Source organism: Octopus sinensis, linkage group LG3 (genome assembly GCF_006345805.1).
Source record: "Octopus sinensis linkage group LG3, ASM634580v1, whole genome shotgun sequence".
Lineage (NCBI taxonomy): Eukaryota > Metazoa > Mollusca > Cephalopoda > Octopoda > Octopodidae > Octopus > Octopus sinensis.
In genome coordinates this window covers 140,461,991-140,481,990 of record NC_042999.1, presented here as the reverse complement: position 1 = coordinate 140,481,990, position 20,000 = coordinate 140,461,991, and the positions used below count along the sequence as shown (strand labels likewise).

Sequence of the window (20,000 nt, the reverse complement as noted above, 5' to 3'; positions counted from 1 at the left end):
ACATATCCAAACATATAACTCAAATTATCAAGAACATGCATAATCATACTACAAATCATTGATAACTGGAAAAACTGACATTCTCTACCTATTAAGATCTTCAAATCCCACATCAAAAACAATATACACATGTAAAATGTAAAATTACTGAAGTAGCCTATGTACATCACATAACTATAATACAGCAAAGCTAAATACATTGTACAATACAATATGGCATAAAAACACCATCATCTCTCTCATGCACAACATTCACATTGCAATGATACAAGAGACATAATCTCAACCTGTAATCTCACTTACTACACTCCAGTTATGTAGATCTAATCAAAGATTTAGTGGATGCCCCATAACATACAAGAAATCCTGCGTCTAACGCATAGATATCACAAAAGAACTCAAACGCTAATCCAGCAAAACAACATGCTAGGAAAACAAACAGTCAAGATAAAAAGCATAATAAACATAAGTGTGTACATATCACCACCAAATTTTCCAGCCATAGTGTCAGGTTACACATCCCCAACTACAACCACTTAACACATTCTCAAGTACCATCATGGAAAAATACAAGAAACACAACTCATCCTGATTCAAAATAGAACAGATAACACTGAGGAGACACAATAACATCAGAACTAAAATCAAGAATAAGTACAGTTTTATTGATAAAACCTAACAAAAGTTCAACCAGAACATCGTTCCACACACCCGTCACTTCCCTATGCACATCATCAAAATCATGGAAGATGCATTATTGATATCACATTCTACTTTCCAGTGTAGTAATTTAAAACCTCTACATCAGCCACAATACAAACCAACTAGGGAATTCATACGCAATTGTTCAACCCGCTAAAGAAAGCAAACAAATTCCTTCAAATTATCATCATCATCAAACATCCGCTTTCTATGATGGCATGGTTTGGACAGTTTTACTGAAAACTGGCAAGCCAGGGAGCTGCATCAGGTTCCAGTCTGATTTGGCATGGTTTCTATGGCTAGATGCCCATCCTAATGCCAACAACTTCAAGAGTGTAGTGGGTGCCTATTACGTGCCACTGGTGCCATTGACATGACACCAGCATCAGCCTCGACTATGATCTCACTTGGCTTGGCAGGTCCTCATAAGCACGGTATATTGGTAAAGGTCTCGGCCACTTGTCACTGCCTCCATGAGGCCCAATGCTCAAACGGTGTATTTTATGTGCCACTGGCATGGCTACCAGTCAGATGGCACTGGCTTTGACCCTGACAACTACTATCTCAAAAAAGAAGGGATATATGGGCCAGTTTTGTCCTAGATGTACAAAAATAAGGAATGGTTATGGCTGTAATGCTTTTGATCATAATTCTGCACTGCCAAATAACCATATCTGCTGTTAGTTGTCATGACTACGACTGGTTATGGCTTTGGCATGACTTGATAAGCTTTCTCCATACTGGTTGGTTTTTTGCTTGGGTTATCATTTATTATGATCAAGGAATACCTGACAGTTTCAACAACAAAATACTCTCAGTACACACCATTTTTACTGCTATCAATATCAGCAAAACATCTCACTCTATTCCCAACTATCCAACACCTTGAGAAGTAATGCAAACATACAGTTTAGCAAATTATCAGGTCAGCTCCAACTCATTTAGAATTTGCAATATCCTGAGTTCCAAAATAAATCCACCTTGTCATCCACTTTTTTTTCAACCTGTTCCTAGTCAAACTTCCTTACAACCACACCAATGATATGAGTCATATCCTCTTATGGTTTCTCAAACACAGCTGCACAGCTTCCCCAATTCTGCATCAATCACTTAGAAACTTGGTTCCAAACAGATTAAAAGTAGTATCTACCAAATTCAACTTCCTTCTTAGCAGAAACAGCAAAGAATATCAAATATAACACACACAGACAAAAATCCTCGGAATTATACACATGTCTGCAACTATCACAGCTCATTTAGAAGGCATAGTAAAGAAAGTAAACTAGTACTCACAGTACCAATATTTTATCTATATAAACAATAAAATGTGTTACAGACAATATGTTAGATATTGTACCAGTCCTGCTTGGGCCCCAATTTCTCTACAGCAAATTGCAACAAACAACAAAGAAAATAAAGTAGCACACATTTGTGTCAGTGACTGCATACATGTCATATACACAGAGAAATCAAAATACTCCAAAAGGTAAGACATCCTGGACGTGGAAGTGAAACACAGTTTGTTGTAGCAGCAAACTCCAATCCCAACAGTTCCTGTTGCTAAATAATCAACTACTTTGTCACATCAATAACATTCCAAAATGTAATATAAACCCATTTTACAAATTCTAACCCTACTACACTTCTTAATCTAGACAAAAAATTGTGCAAAAGTAGTGAGATATAAACAGTAGCAGTACAGAACCATAACATATTATTGCCAACTAAGTGTGGCATCCTATACAAGACAGCGCTACTGATGTTTATAGCCCCAGGAAGACATCTCCAGCTGGCTAACAATAAACATTCTGGAACTATAAACGTCAGTAGCACTGTCATGTATAGGATGCCACACTTGGTTGGCAATTATGTTATGGTTTCATCACTTAGTGCTGATCAATACAGATAAAACAGTCCATAAAGGTAATGAACAATTAGAAATAACAGGGCATTTAAGATCAAATCTTGGTAAGAGAGACTTTTGTCTTTTATCTATGTAGGATCAATAAAAGAAACACCAAACATGTATTGGGTAAATTCAATTATACTTTTCTCTGGAAATTGTCTACTTCTGTCGACTTAAAAAATCTTTATTATACAATCCCCCACTTTATATTTAGTGAGAGATAAAATAAGTCCTATAATGTATTGAATTATAAGAGCTCTAACTAAGGAATTTATTTTAAAATATTGTATCTTGAGCAAGACACCTTAGTTGGAGAACCTATCCCTTACCAAATTATATACATGTTAGGATTTGATCAGGTCTGTTAACAAAACAGTCATTTCTTATAATGAATTGGAGCTACATGTGACATCAAGTTTTTAATTATATGACCTTATGACACCTATTTGCAGCTAGTTAGTCTAGTCTTAGTATCAGATAAGTGACCTAGCTATGGATACAATACATTACCAAAAGCAGGATATGAATTGCCTGACTTTCTTTTGCTGATAAGAGGTAGACATTATCTCAACTCAAATCAGATGTGATTTAAATTCATAATCTGGGAACTGCTTTCAACTCTTTGTAATTTTCTAAAGCCTTAAGGCACCAATGACATAAAACAGCAATTAGACATTCACATTCAAATCTGCCAGAATGTATTAAGAATGAATAAATATGATATAGTTTGGATACTTGCTGTTCTGTGTGCACTCCATGAATTATTATTAAAAAATTGTTGTTTGGAAAAATTAATGTATTGTTTTCATTTATCATCTGTTTTTCTTTCTTTTTAACATATTCAGCTATCATTCAGATATGAGAATTTATAACTTTACTGTAGAAATCACTGTTATATATTATAACATTTACTATCATATATTCTCATTGCTTTTCTATTTTTTTAGTCTTCCCCAAGAAGACAGTGATTATGAAAGAGAACAAACACCACCTTCTCCCCCTCCAGCTTCCAGAAAAGTCAGTAAGAGAGGTGCTTCTATCAAACTATCGTGTATAGGTAAACAGGGCAGTGATGAAAACCCCTTAGTTAAAAAGATTGCACAGCCCTTAAAATTAGCCCAGAGACAGGTAAGAAAAATGTTACCACAATCTATTTTCTTTATCAAAATTAGCAAATAGTGTGTGTGGTTTGTATTTCAGATTTATTTGTAAATTCAATTCCTTTGATAAATGCTAAACCAAAATAATTATGGCTATCAAATTGTTTTCATAGGACTGCCATATTTATGAGAAATATATATATTTTGAAACAGTGTATAACAAGTTAATTCATTTAGGTGAAGATGTATTAAATGGTATATACAATCAAATCAAAAAAATTAATGTATCGAAATTTGTCTCTTTGGTAATTGTTAGAGACTTAAAAAGAAGGGGAAAATAATTTCAAGAAATTTAATTTCCCTAAAAGTTGAATTTTTATGCTTAAGAGGAAAATACGATCTTTGTTAGCAGAGAAGGTGACAACTATCAACATGTTTTTGTTTTATTAGACCATGTCAGTAGAGCATAGTCCTTTCAAACCTGCAGTGATCAATGTACAGAGATTTTTAATTGGAGAAAAAGAGTTACAAAGATTTTTAGCCAGTATATATATATATATATATATATATATATATACAAGGATTGGACAAAATAATGGAAACACCTTAAAATTTCAAACAAATTTATTTTAATATAGTGCAGGACTGCCATTAGCAGTAATTACAGCTTGAATTCTATGAGGTATGGACTCATACAAAGTTTGAATTGTTTCCAAAGGAATTTTTGTCTATTCTTCAGCTAAAACAGTCTCCAGTTCTTGTAGTGACGATGGTGAAGGATATCGACTCCTTACTTGTTTTTCTAAAATGCACCATAAATGTTCAATAATATTGAGATCTGAGGACTGTAGTGGCCAGATAAGATGTTCAACTTCACTAGAATGTCCTTGTGCCATTCGATAACAAATTTAGATGTGTGAATTGGTGCATTATTATCCTGAAAGATTGCATTTCCCTCCGGAAACTGTTCTGCAACTATAGGATGAATCTGATCAGATAAAATGCTTAAATAGTCTTGAGTATTAATTCTGCCATAACAGGAAACCATTGGGCCGGCAGATTTCCAAGATATAGCCCACCCACCCCCTGACCATCACAGATCCTCCATGTTTAACAGATGGAAGAAGGCAGTTTTGGTCAAATGCTTCTTTTGGCTGTCTCCACACATATACTTGGCTGGTGGTCAGAAATAAGGTAAAGGATGAATCATCCAAGAAAATAACATTTTAGTCTGGCCTCATCTGTCGTGACAAAGCTAAACATTATATGATAAAGTAATTCCATCAGTTTTCCTATGGAGCTCAAACTGGACAAGTACTTGGTGATTTTTATTTTTCTGTTCAGGTATTTAAACTAAAGTTCTTCAGAATGTGTTATGCATCTTGTACACTGCTCTAGACAAATAGCTTTGACACGCAGTAAACCACCAAGTAGGTTGGATGCAGCAGTGGTACAAATACTTGTTTTGCTTTGCAGCAGTGGTACAAATACTTGTCTTGCCTCAGCCCCTTGTCAAAAACAAATTTTCTAGGGCACACAATGAATGTAGAGAAAAGGCAAACAAAGAAAATCCTGGTCAACAATATCATGAACTACACAGGTCTCAGCATCACAGCCCTTCTGTGTGTGAATGAAGACTGAGTTTCTAATTTCTTTTGTTTTAGCTTTGTCAAAAGGAAGGTATAGTTCTAAGCCTTTTAAGACTGATGAAATCAATACAATTGCAGTCAGTGTAGGAATGAGGGAATTAACACTCGAGGAAGAAAGATGCATGTAAAAGGGATTTGTGCAAGGTCTACTGTGTGTAACATTGTGGGCTTGATAAGAAGAGAAAGTATACATATCAAGTGGCATTAGTGGAGCAGCTAAGCAATTAATTGATTGAAGAAAGTAGATACTATTGTAGAATTAATAGGATAAGCAGCGAGAGAAACCAGATATTTGTAACTAGCAAGCCTAACTGTCAATGAACATGAAGTGTTACAAGCGTATTTAATAAATTATAGTAAAATAGGTACAAGCTTGGCTGAGTATTTAAGAAGCTTGCTTCCAAACCATGTGGTCTTAGTTTCAATCCCACTGCACAGTATCTTGGGCAAGTGTCTTGTACTATGACTCTGGGCCAACCAAAGCCCTGTGAGTGGATTTAGTAGGCAAAAACTGGTAAAGTTGCATGTGTGTCTCCTTGTCTTGACATCACATGATGGTTGTAAATGACCGTCATACAAATGATATTTGTTTCCAGACTTCTGTGAAAAATATGTCTGACCATGGGAAATATCTTGCTTAGCAACAGGTGAAGGTTGGTGAGAGAAATAACATTTGGCTGTAGAAAATTTGCATCCACAAAATCCATCTGACCTATGCAAGCATGGAAAAGTGGAAATTAAATGATGATGATGGTGATAAAGTAAATTATGATGAGTAGTTTCTAATAATAGGTTATGGATTTCAAGTTAATAGATTCACTAACTTATTAACTCATAACTTTTGTACACATATAGAACACCTGTTACTTCTGAAAAATATATTACCATACCTTGGACTACTCAGTCAGACCAGACTAATGATCTAATTATTTTGTCTTTTTTCTTTCTTCTTTCTTTTTTCTTACCCAGGCTATGGCTGTAGCTGGAGTCCCTCCTGGAACTAAATATATGTCAACTGATCCACGAGATCAATCCATACCTGCAGCTAATCAAAAATACCCCTACCTCAGTCCAGGTATATTCACTTTTTTTACCTAATGTTCTGTATATTATCCAAAGTGCGGATCTTTCACTAAAATTTATTTTTTATTATTTTATAATTCAACTTTTCTAATAATAAATATTCTACTACTACATGCAATATTATTTTGGTAATGAAGATTTTGTTAACCACTTGAGCTTCTAAAACTTTGTTTTATTTCATAATATAATTGGATTGAAAGAACTAGCACTCTTTCGTTAAACATTTATTAATAACAAATTTTCAAGTTATCTTGCTTGAAAAATGCTGCTTTTCAATTTCTCTGCTTTTGGTTTTTAACTTATTTTTCTTCTTACTTATTCTTAATAAATATTTTTTCTGAATAATTTTCAATCTAATATCTGTCTTCTCAATAGATTTTTTTTACTTATATACAAACTAAAGGAGACTGAATTAAAATAAGTATGGCCTTTATAAAATCTCCAAAAGTAAACACACCTTTCAGTTATTCATAATTGTAACAAGAGTACATGGTTTAATAAAACCCTATCTTCTATCCTTTATATTATATTACTCATAAAAAAATATACATGTATACATGCCATATATCTGCTTAAAGTACTTCACTCTCTACTAATCATTTGAAGATGAAGTTAAACTGGATTTGATAGCTATTTATTTACATTAGTGCTGTAGCCTTTTTTATAATATTATCCCAGTCTCTAAAGCACAGCATAAACACAAAGTTATCTTGATTATAATTTATTAGAATAGTTTTTATATTACCTTTTTTTTAATAACATTTTAAATAAAATTCCCTTCCAAATAACGACCTACTTAACATTCATAAAACTGATTTACGAATTTTCTGAAATTCTGTCTTCTCACGAGGATCTGCATTTATGCTTGTAATTTAAATTGAAGCACATGTGCTTATATTAATACATATAATATATAACTATGCCTATGAAAAGTATTCCTTTACCTGGTCAATGAGTGTCTGAGTTAAAGTATTTTGCCCTCTTGTACATTGTGCACCTCTGTTGTGAACAGTATGTTTGAATGTACAACTCTAATGCATTAAGACATTTGGTTTTGTCTTTGTATCACTCCATCTCTCTTCTATACCACAACAACCCAGTAATATTAACTGATCTTTTTAGTCTGACATTTCAACTATTCTTACCAAGCTTATGTAATTGTCAATATAACAACTACTACATGTTTCAGCTCTGTTTCGTCAAACTGATCTCTGATTTTGTTGCTTCATTAAAACTGTCTTAATTATTTGTTCATTAAAGGAAAAAATGGACCTCAGATATAAATGACTACATTTTCTAAAATGTTTTCTCATTTTATCCAATTATTAATTATGGCATTAAGAGTCCCTCCTAAATTATTTTTGATAGTACAAATCAAGTAAGAGAAATTAATTCATATAAAACTTTAAAATATTTACTTGCATTGATGAAATAATATTTTTAAGTAACTGGCATCAATGAAGTTGAATCACCTACTGTTGGATATGTTGATTAAGAAATCAAATATATAAAAGCACTGCTTTTATATATTTGATTTCTTAATCAACATATCCAACAGTAGGTGATTTAACTCCATTGATGCTCACATCTTGTGAGAGAATTAGCAATATAACTGAATTGAAATTGCAACCAGTAGTAAAACAAAACTGGATCACACAAAGCATACCTTCTGTTTTCTAATGCTCATGACTTTGGAACATTTGTTAAAGAACTTTCCCTAACATTTAAACCTACATCCATAGGCATCTCTGACTAATACCTATATATATCCTCCCGCCAGAAATATACTTCCAACAATGAAAATCTGAATCAAATTTTTGCTAGCCCCAAACCTGGACACAAATTATACCCATACTCTCTCTCTCTCTCTCTCTCTCTCTCTCTCTCTCTCTCTCTCTCTCTCTCTCTCTCTCTCTCTCTCTCTCTCTTTCTCTCTCTCCCTCTCTCTGCACCTCTCTCTCTCTCTCTATCTATTTATCTATACTTTATTCTCACCATTACTGCTTAAATTTATATGTTTGTTTATATTTTCAAAGAAAAAAAAACATTTGTATTTTGCATTTTTCCAAAATACAGTTTTGTTTTTTTAGAGAATTCAAAAGCTTTCATCCATTGATGACCTTGCACTGGTACATGACCAAGTCTTCATGAATCACAAAAGGCTAGGTTTTCTCTTAAAGATCTAAATGTACTTCGGTATTCACTAGCTATTAATAAAAAAGCCATACACTAGAATATTATTTTACATATGGATCAGGGCAACTTCTGAACATATATATATTCAAATATAGATATTCTGGGTTGTATTCAAAAGCAAAACCATCCTGCTCATATATGAACTTTGATCCACTAAATAATCTACACACCAATCAGAAAGTTGTGACCTTGTCACCTCTCTACTTAATAGTGAAGTAAGGACCATCATATTTCATATAGAAATAAAGAAATTTTAATTAATTAAAATTACTGTGCCAAGTCAATAACTTCAAGGTGAAAGAAAGAAACCCAAAATTTTAATTAGTGTGAAATAAATAATGAACTCAGTGGGGAGTGAATCTGATTATTCCTGTCCTTTTTATTTGCATTGCTTCTCATCTCCCAGTCACCATACTAAATTTTATTCTTTCAACATGCTTGCAATCCTCTGAAACCCTCTACCTGTCCATACTTCCTTCTCTTCTCTAATCACAGTTCTGAAACAATTTATAACAAGTATAAACTACATTAATGTTATCTTCTTATCTATGTTCTCTCTAGTCTAGAAGGATTATAAAGAGTATATAAAATGCAGAGGAACTAACTCTCTCTCTCTCTATGAAACATAAATAACCAACTTTAGTAACATCCTATCTATGTTTAATTTTGGGAAGGTGATATTGGGGTTAGGGAGAATATACCCCCTTTTTTTGAATCTGGACTCCATTTTTTCTTTTAATTTTCATTGTCTTGTTTGAACCCTTTGTGAAATGTATTTATTTGTCACCTCCTTGTGTGCTTCACTAAACGAGAGAATCTTTTTGTGCACATATAGGTCATAGATTTATGTTCTTTAAGAAAAGATGGAAAAGACCAAGAGGTGGGTTTTCAAAAGTGCAACGTTTGTGCTTGAAGGCTTGCTTGTTTGTTTTGTTTCTTTTAGTTTTTCTTCTATCTGGTTCAATATTTAGCTTATTTTACTGCCACATCTTCATCTGCTACTTTTGTTTTAGAGATACTTTCCTTTTATCTTACATGAATAGTCACTGATATTTTGCATGACCTCTCTCTCTCTCTCTTTCTCTCTCTCTCTATCTATCTATCTATCTATCTCTTTCTCCCCGATATATATAAATAATACATAAGTGTGTACATGTGTGTGGCTATACACACAAATACACAAAATGCACACTCTTGTAATCCAGATTGAGTCCTTGCCATTCTGAAAGTAACCACAAACTGAACAATATAAATTCAGAATTCAGGCAACTTGCATGATCTTTTGTAGGTGACTATGTAGTTGTAGGATTGTTCTCCATAGTTATGTTAATAAGTATTTTTTGGAATCAATAAATGCAACTATCTTCAGTATGTGTGTGTGTGTATGTGTGTTTTTTCAAGTTCAGATCCACTGCATGGTACCTTAGGCAAGTATCTTTTTCTATAGCCCTAGGCTGATCAAAACCTTTTGTGTGGGTGTAGTAGCTGGACACTAAAAGAAGCCTGTTATATGTGTGTATGTATTTATATAGGTGGGGGATGAGAGTCTCTTTGTCTTGATAACACACAATAGCTGTAAATAAGTGTTACCATCCTACAAGTAATGTCACTTAATTCCAGTCTTCCATGTTCTGGAAAATATTCCCTTGCCTGGAAAAGAAATGAGGCTTGACAAAAGGATTCTGTCCAGCCCATACAAGCATGTAAATGTGGATGTTAAAATGATGATGATAATGTGTATATGTGTGTTTATATATATATATATATATATATAACATGCATACATAGATACATATAGATGAACACATACACAAAGACATATGCGTCTGTGTTTGCAGATATTTAAATAGAAAATATATTGAAGTTATATATTTAAACTGCAATATTAGGAAAATTGTGAGGAGCAAATTACTAATAATACACTATGTACATACAAAGACAGATAATATCTTCACTTTCATAAAACGTTTATATCAGTTACATTCAGTAAATGTTTATTATTATTATTATTATTTTGATGCCTGTCTCCTCCATTTATTCATCTATTACATTTACTTTTCTACTACACTTATACACCCATAGAGTTGTAAGAAATTATAAGAATGTTCAGAGAAAAGAGCCATAATGAATTGTATATGATTTTTCCTATACTTCTCATATGCTAAAAAAATATATTCCTTCCAATCTTATTGGTACGATAATTTAATAGTAATGAAAGAGCATATGTTTTGGGGTTGTAGTTAAAATTACAGCACTAATTCTATAAAAGATTAATAAAAAGTAGGTTATTTGTGTTGTAGAAAATATATAGAAAATGTAGTCTTATGTTTGTGTTTTTGGAAGTCAATTCAGTGACATATTGTAGAAAGTGTTCATAAATTAATGTGTACAAGCAAATAATTGTCAGCAGAAAATAGAAAAAATTCTGTAATTCTACATCTGATCCCTTACTATTATGGTCTTCAATATTTCTAGACATCTAAATATGTGTGTATGTTGTTCATGTATGAAGGACTAGGGAAAATATTGACTGTTGCAAGCATGAAAAAGTGGACATTAAAATGATATGTGTACATATTGAGAAAACTTACTGTTTTCCAGTCTTTTGAGAATTTGTTTCAGTTATTATCAGTGATTTAGACAAGTCTTGTTTCATGTTTATTCATTGGAATCTGAAAACTACACTAAACAGTAATCAGAGTTTCACATTTAATCTTTGTCCAAAGGTCACAAGTACTAAACTCAGAGTAATGGTAAAGTTTTTAGCTTACAATATATGTATATATGTATTGATTAATAGTCTTCAGGTATAGTCTCACTAATTAGTTACATGACAACTCCCAGAAGTATTAAAATTCCAAAGGGATCTTAATGCAATTCTGTATACTCACATGGCAATATAGCTCGAAATTTTCATGTGCAGCTTCTTCCTTTCATGTAAAATACAATATAAGGAATATATTTAATAGCTAGTCTATTAAATTATTTCCCTTACACTAGTAGAATTGCAAAATACTTGGAATATTAATACTTATAATTGACATTTATAAATGTTACCAGCAATTTAATAGTTGTTTAGCATGGAACTAGATAGGTGATCTCAAAAAAATGTATGAAACATTTATATTGGGGTGATACAGGAAGTTCTATAATAGTTGTAATAGTTTATATTACTAGAAGATTTCTTGGAAGGCATGGCTACATTTAAAAGTTTCTAGAATGTAGATTACAGGTGAATTAACACATTTATTATTCCTCTCCAAGTATAACTAATCTGGTGGTGTAATGGGTTTCTAAAATTTTAATAATCACTTATCAAAATGGTGACATCTGCCTAAAAATTCAAATCATGTGCTTTTAAATATTTAGATGAAGCATTGATACTATTCAGTTTGGTTATCTTTTCTGCCCCACATAGTTAACATTATCACAGTTTTTCTATTTTATTTGATAGTTGATATTCTCCTTTTGCCATCATATTTAATTAGACAAAACTGTTATTTTCTCATGTCAGTGATGGAAGCAGTGTGGTTAGCATATCACTATTTGAACTTGATTTCTACCATTCCTATGTTGTTACCAATTATTTGCTTCCAATTATCCATTTGAGCTGGTAGAGACGACTCCACTTCTACTTCATATAGAAACTGACTTCTACAATATTACCTAAAATTATTCTAAGCTCCAAACTTACAACAATGTAAATACTGATACTAAACACAAACTTAAGCTTAGATATAACAACAGACTGGAAATACTATCTAAATGCAATGCTTTAATCACCATGAATGACCATTAAAGTAAGTTTACAACCAACTCTAAATGTAGATTAATAAACCACCAAATCAGAAACAGGACTCATCAGTAAGAAAATATTTATACATAACATTAGCATTTGGAAATCCTCTAACCTTGCCTAATGAAGTAACACCTACTAGGTTATCTCTTGACTCAAAAATACACAAGGTTCACTCTGTTTGATATCCTCGGTTTTACCCTTTGATACTAGATACCCATGACTTACTAAGGTGCTCCACTATGCTATGTACTCCTATAAGTGACAGAGACTTAGAGGTCACATTCAATACTACAAAAAATTTGCTCTTTGACAAAAAACTGTAATATTAATGTGAGTATAGGCTCAGTCAATAACATAGGCATCTATTATCTCACTGGACTATATGTTGTGGATGTTTTTAAAACATTCACCTCCACTAGTTTGGCCTAAATATGGATGACACTCTAGCCATCTTTAATGGATACATATTAGATAGGTTAAGAAAAGACATTATAGAGATGTTTAGATCCCTAACCTTAGACAGTAACCTTAAAGTAATTTTCTAGGCATCACTCTAGACTTTAGTACTGATTCTTTTAAACCTTTTAGGAAACAAAATGAGAAACTCATGTTAACATAGGATCCTGTCAACCCCCACTGCCTAGTGTTCAAAACATTGTAACAAGTGTGAACAGAAGAATCTTTAATCTGTCATCAAAGAACTATTCATAGATTTTGTAGTGAATGCAGGAGATTAGAAGTAAGACACCTACCTTCTCTTCGTTGACGCAGACGTACCCTTCCACATGGCCTGTCCTGAAACACTAAAAATAGCAGCTGCTATCCCTCACCTTGTCGAAGTACTGATATGTCCTGCACTCACAGCTTCCCCGATTGAAAAAGGTGTGATCATCCCTCGCCTGTGCACATGTCACCTGCGTGCCCTTCCTCTTCCGGTCAGCTCCCCAGCCGCTGATGTCATCCCACCCACCTCCCTGATCTTAAAGATCACTTCCCCCTTACTCCACGTCAAAGTCCACCATCCAACCGGGCAGCCACCTTATGCATCGAGATCTCCTGAAGCTAGGCTCCTCCTCTCCACAATCATCATGCAACAAAGCAACAATCCTGTGAAGGTCCAAAACATGATGTGGCATTCCATCCACAGAGATGTTGTTTCTGGAATTGACTGCTGTCACCATTCCTCTGCTCCATTGAGATGTACTGCGCACCTTCGGTGGCTTAACACAAACTACCTCCCCTATTTTCATGCAGGCAGATTCCTTCTCTTCCTCGTGGCACTCTGGTGCTTTACTGGGATGTTCCATTCATATTTAAATACTGCTCTGTGTGGCACAGATTCTTCAGCTTGTCCGGATCGGGGAGGCATGTTAAACTAGAAAACTGCTTCCAGCAGCAAAATGTGCCCTCTTTCCACCATGGCCTTGATTGTCCAATGGTGCCTCTCTACGATTTCGTTACCACTCGGCCTATACGCTGCTCTGAACAAGCAACGCACTTTCCACCAGTCGAGCATATCCCTTGACGCTTCTGAACAAAATGCCGCCCCATTATCCATTAGCAGTTCTTCCACGGGACCCCTCTCTAAAAATATCTTGTTCAAAATCTTCACAATCTCATCAGCAATGCCCATCCTTAACTCCCTCCAAATGGCTATTGTTAACGCAGACCTGTCAGGTGGTAACATACCTTTCCACATGGCCCGTCCCAAAACGCTAAAAATAGCTGCTGCTATCCATCACCTTGTCGAAGTAATGACACATCCTGCAATCACGGCTTCTCCGATCGAAAAGGCCGCAATCATCCCCTACTTGTGCGCATGTCACCTGCGTGTCCTTCCTCTTCCAGTCAGCTCCCCAGCCGCTGATGTCATCCCACAGGTTTAAAGATGAGATTATCTATAAACCCAACCAGGGCACCACCTGAAGAATATGGCACAGGATGGTCATTTTGTCTGCACCCCACTTTTCATTCAATGTTAGGTCTTAATATAGGCAAGATTGACCTTAAGTTAAAATTAGATATTTCCCACAAAAACAAAAATATAGGGAGTTGTTCAATAGACACAGTTAAGATTACCTATTACCAGATACTTGACATGAAGCTGAATGTTCATGCAGGAACCGAACAGCATGCCCACTGAATGAAGCATGTACACCAAAATCATCTTGTCTATTGGTCGGGGAATTCAAATAACTAGATACAGGATACCAGCTGCAATATTTATAAACTTGCAAACCCTTGACATTGAATACTGTTTGTTTGTGTATATGTACCTACACACACACACACACACACACACATAGTTGTGGCTACAAAGCTTGACATTAACTTCATATGAGTTCAAATCTTGCTTCAGCAACGATGCTGTTCCTACAACACTTAACTTTGGTTAGCTTCAAAGCAGTTGTAAAATATTCCAATTGCAGCAATATGCAAACATCTAAATGTTCAAAACCTCTACCATTTTGCAAATAGTCAAGTTGAAGTCATGAATTAGTAACAATTTTGATTAATTCAAATAAATCAATTACAATAAACTATGTGGGAGGGGGCCTTTTCAACAAAATAACTACATGTGATGGATCATGTTCTGGATTTCAAATGTGTCTGAGCAACTGCTTGAGAAAACCAACCTAGGATAGATTAGCACTCTATTCAGATTATAATAGTATGTCTTCCATCTTCTTAGAACAGTTTAAAATCATGATAAACTCCAATTTTATGAACCCTGAAATGGGCTGGGTTTATAATATTTAAACTTTTCATTACTGAACTTATGACTGTTTCAATGATTTTTTTTTCTTTTTCACTAGTAAACATATTGTTAAAGTTATTTGTGGTGTGTGTATGCCATTTTCCATGATAGAATGGCACTGGTCAATATAGACACCTAAATGCTATGCTTCATTTAAATTATGTGCTGTTATAACAGGAACCACTTCTACAACTCACTATTTCCTCCAATTTTACTCAACTTGGACTGCTATTCCTTTATTAGAGGTATAGGTCTACATTACTCTCATTTTTATAACCTCTCTCTTCAACTCCCTTCTCTGTAATCCTTGATTTCCTTGCCCTCCCTCTCTCTCTCTTTCTCTCTCTCTCCAATGATATCATAAAGGAATACCATCTTTTTAAACAAGTCGATTATCATATACATTGTTATGAAATATCAATTTGTTAATTATTTTAGTCTGTACACTCTTAAGTTTGGTTTAATCTGTATAGATTAAAAGAATCTACAAGTGTACAGATTACCAATTTAAGAAATATGAGTTCAGTTGAAAGTTAAATCAGATCATGAATATAGCTTCAGTTCAGAACTGTAGGATCCTAAGCCATAAGTCTTTATACCACTAGGTTACCAGTCAGGTACTTCACTCTGACCTGTAAATCTTCAGGTCTCCTACCCTTGTTGCATGTATTAATTAATAATAGTAGATGTCAGCATCTATATTTACATAGAGCTGTTTCAGTGTACTATAATGCATGTGTTAGTTATAGCTATTGTATGGTAGTATGTTAGCACAAAGTAGTTAAATCAGAAGTTGTTACTTATTATTTTTGTCTAAATGTCATCATTATCTGCTACTATTATTACAACAACAAAATTATTGAAGACTGATATATGTAAGTATTCATACGTATAGCTATATAGCTTGATCTTATATAGATCTCTGCCATATATAGTTGTATGGGTTTTTTCTTACAAAAGCATGTTGAAGAGTAAAGACTTTCAAAGAAATGCATGTCCTTTGGTTTGGGTTTTTATGTGTTTAGGCTTTAGCAGATGAGTATTTCTTTAGCCATTTATCGTTATAGATAGAATATAAAAGAATTTGTAGGTGCCAATAAATCTGATTGCCATAACTCTGACATTTCTGACAGAGGTCAACTGAAAGATTTGTGTCCAAAAAGTTACTTTTTATTTGAGTCTCTCTCTCTCTCTCTCTCTCTCTCTCTCTCTCTCTCTCTCTCTCTCTCTCTCTCTCTCTCTCTCTCTCTTTCTCTCTCTCTCTCTCTCTCTCTCTCTCTCTCTCTCTCTCTCTCTCTCTCTCTCTTTCTCTCTCTCTCTCTTTCTTCATTTTTCTTCTGATATGGACACAGGACCATTCAGGGAATTGTGTCCATATCCCTAAAATGTCAGACTTATTTATTTTGCATGGCTACCAAACTTATTGACATCTATGAACCCTTTTGAATTTTATTACTATTCTGGCCATCTTAGACCTTCATCAGTTTCTTAGATTCCAGCTTTTACCATCATCTTTAGTTTATGTTTAGTCAAGTCATTCCTTTATTTCAGCACTTACAACAACAACCATAGTTATGTGAGAGTTGCTGTGTAGCAAGCATCTCTATTAAGGCTGCAGCCTTTCTTCTCAATTCTCTCTCAGTGTGTGTGTCCTGAGTGTCTGACAAAATACATTTTGTTTTACCTGGAGGCACATCAGGGACTAAATTATAAGGTGAAAACAGAAACATGCAGAAATTTAGACAAGATAGACAAAAGGGCAGAAAGATAAGTTATGTTAGTTGGTTCAAGATGCTGGGTATATCGGAAGGGTATGTGGAAGTAAGTGTCATGGTTGTGCTGCTGATGATGATGTAATGGTATTGAGTTGGTACTGGATATGTTAATGGTGGTGATGATGGTGTTAACTATGCAGAAGATAATAAAAAAAGGCAGTGATGGTGTTAAGGTGGCAGGTAGTGGATGGTGAAGAAGGATTGATATGTAGTAGTGATGATAGTGATGGTGGTAGAAGTAGGAGTGGTGATCAATGCTTAAACAAAGGTGGATGATGATCATGAAGCAAAGAGTGGTAGTTGTGGTGCTAATCAAGATGGTGGTGAAGAAAATGGTAGATGTAGATCCAATAGTGATGGTGTTAAATGTGGTGAGTGTAGACGGTGGTCATATAGGTGATTGTAGGAAAGTGGCAAACTGGCAGAATTGTTTGCATACTGAGCAAAGTGCTTAGCAGTACTTCATCTGTCTTTATGTTCTGAGTTCAAATTCTTTCAAGGTTGACTTTGCCTTTTCACTCTTTCAAGGTCAATAAAATAAGTATCAGTTGAGCACTGGGGCTGAAGTAATTAACTTATCCCTGTGCTAAAATTGCTAGCCTTGTGCCAAAATTTGAAACCAATATAAGTGATTGCAGTGTTTGAGCTAATGGAAATGATGGAGCATGTGGAATAGATGGTGGTAGTGATGATGATGTCAATATTGATAGAAATGATAGTGGAAATAGGGTTGTGGTAATGGTGGTGGTGATGTAAACAATGTTGGAGATAGTAATGGTAATGATGCTCCTGATGCTACATCTATGGTGATTGATGATGAAGAGGGAATTGGGTATGTAATGAAGTGGTGGTGGTGGTGGATGTGATAAAGATGATTGGAGATTGTGCCTTTTGTCACTGCCTTTGCCACTTGCAGAACCACCACTATCACCTACTTCACTATCATAATCTACTTTGGCACAATCTCATTTCTATCTCCATCATTCCCATCCTCACCACCTTCATCATTGGTTCATGAAATTCCAGTTCATTACCATACCCGATTGTACCTTCTTCATTCTCTATAATCATAGACACTACATCAGCACCATCAGTACTTTAACTATCTCCAACAACATTTTTCTAATGCCATCACCAGAACATACAATGAAACCAACATTCCAACATACAACAACACAAAGATGGAAGCAAAGAAGCTAACCACTTTCCTAAAAATTGATTATGTGGACCATCATATGTGGACTTCCCATATATTACTTTTAAGGACCACAAATACAACTTTCTTTCCAATTCTAAATGCAGGCTAATTAACCCTTCTGAGAGTGAGATAGGCATTGTCAGTATATATACTCTTGATGTTATCAATTTTGATACCAAAAGGACAACTGGATTGATATAGCAGGAGTACTGTGCTGCTGTCATCAACTTGTTCTGTGGCATTGTAGTTCAGCTTGCAGGTTCACCTTGTCAAGATATTTATTCTGAATACTTTAGAAAAAAATGTACTCACACAGCTTGACCCTATACAATGGCCTGGCAATCTTAAGTAATGAGAGTAACCACACTCTGGTGGAATTCAGGAAGAATTTTATAAGCATCTCCAAAAAGCCCAACCTGAGATAACTGTTACTGCCAATTTAACTAAATATTATCCTAGACTTCAAGACAGCTACTATCCCTGCAGAAAACATGTTTATAGATTTTCTGTAGGGATAGTATTTGTCTAGCTTGAAGTCTAAGTTTACATGCTGAGGAACTCAGCATATAATAAGAAATTAGTCACAGGTATCAATAGAAAAATCTCCAGTTTATCAATATACTCTATTATAACGAGACATAAGCAAAGAGTGGGTTCACTGATAATTTAGAGTAAATTGAGGATGTCCCACTGCTGAAACCAAAGATAGTTAGAAAGAGAATTCTGATCTGGCTCAATCCTCTATTCAACCTAGATGTAACAACTAATATAGCTAAAAGTTTCCTGTCCCTAATTAGACAGTATTTCTCAAATATCCATAAGTTTTATAATGTCTTTATTGCCCATAACATTAAGATTAGCTATTCATACTAGGATAATATTACTTCCAATATTTCACACTGCAACAGAAATAGACATACACCTACCAAGACTCCACCCCATACTCCAGCCTATAACTGCCAAAATCATACTAACAATTCACTAGAAGGATTTTTACCTTTCAAAGTTGTGGTATACAGAGCTACCCTCACATCATCCAATGGCATCACAAGACACTACATAGACCTAACAGTCAATGATTTGAAGCAAGGTTTACACAATATACGCACCCCTTTAGGTGCAAGGAGAGAGAAAACTCCACCCTCTTGTCCAGCTTCATCTGGAGACTCTAGGACTCAACATTACATGGAGCATCCTTCTTACCAGCTCCCTCCTTATTCACCTAGCATAGTATTTGTCAATTTTGCCTCTGTATTGTTGTCACTAAAAATATACCTTGTTAATAATCTTCTAACCATTAGTCACTGGTACCCTGGAAAGACCACCTTAACCTTAGCTGGCCCATCTACAGTTTCAGGATAAACAATCCCTACTTAATCATATAAAGATTATTACACTTCTACATAGCATCATCATGACCTACCAGTAGCTAACTTCAAATCCATGCATGATACACCATTAGATACATAACCTGACACCACAAGACTAATTATCTCACCATAGAACACAGCTTCAATTCCTATTTGGAGGAATGGAGACTGTATTGTGAAATCCTTCTGGTTATAAACAATCAAGCACAACTAGACTGTCTCTCCAACCACATGGAAACATAAATAAAATTACTTGTTATTGTTGTGGTTTAATCTATTAATGTGATCTGAACTGACCAATTGAGGCCCTAAAATATCCTCTGTTGGAAACCTTGCTTTTGATCTCATACTTCTAATTATGTAGACCAGTCATGGACAAACTGCAGGTTGCATGGAGCTCATGGGACTTTCTGAATGATACACCAACAAAAGATAACTTTGATTTTTTTTTGTATGTGTGGCCT

The 20,000-nt window shown here is 34.6% G+C and overlaps 1 protein-coding gene across 5 annotated transcripts in view; it reads left to right on the top strand.

Moving 5' to 3' along the window:
* LOC115209959 (muscle calcium channel subunit alpha-1-like) overlaps window positions 1–20,000 on the top strand; it is a 460,467-nt gene that overhangs the window by 422,995 nt on the left and 17,472 nt on the right. For all 5 annotated transcript variants that reach the window (XM_029778602.2, XM_036501424.1, XM_036501423.1 and 2 more), the window contains 3 exons: window positions 3,556–3,736; window positions 6,327–6,432; window positions 9,472–9,516. In XM_029778602.2, the coding sequence (XP_029634462.1) occupies window positions 3,556–3,736; window positions 6,327–6,432; window positions 9,472–9,516 (332 nt within the window). The remainder of the gene's footprint in view (window positions 1–3,555; window positions 3,737–6,326; window positions 6,433–9,471; window positions 9,517–20,000) is intronic.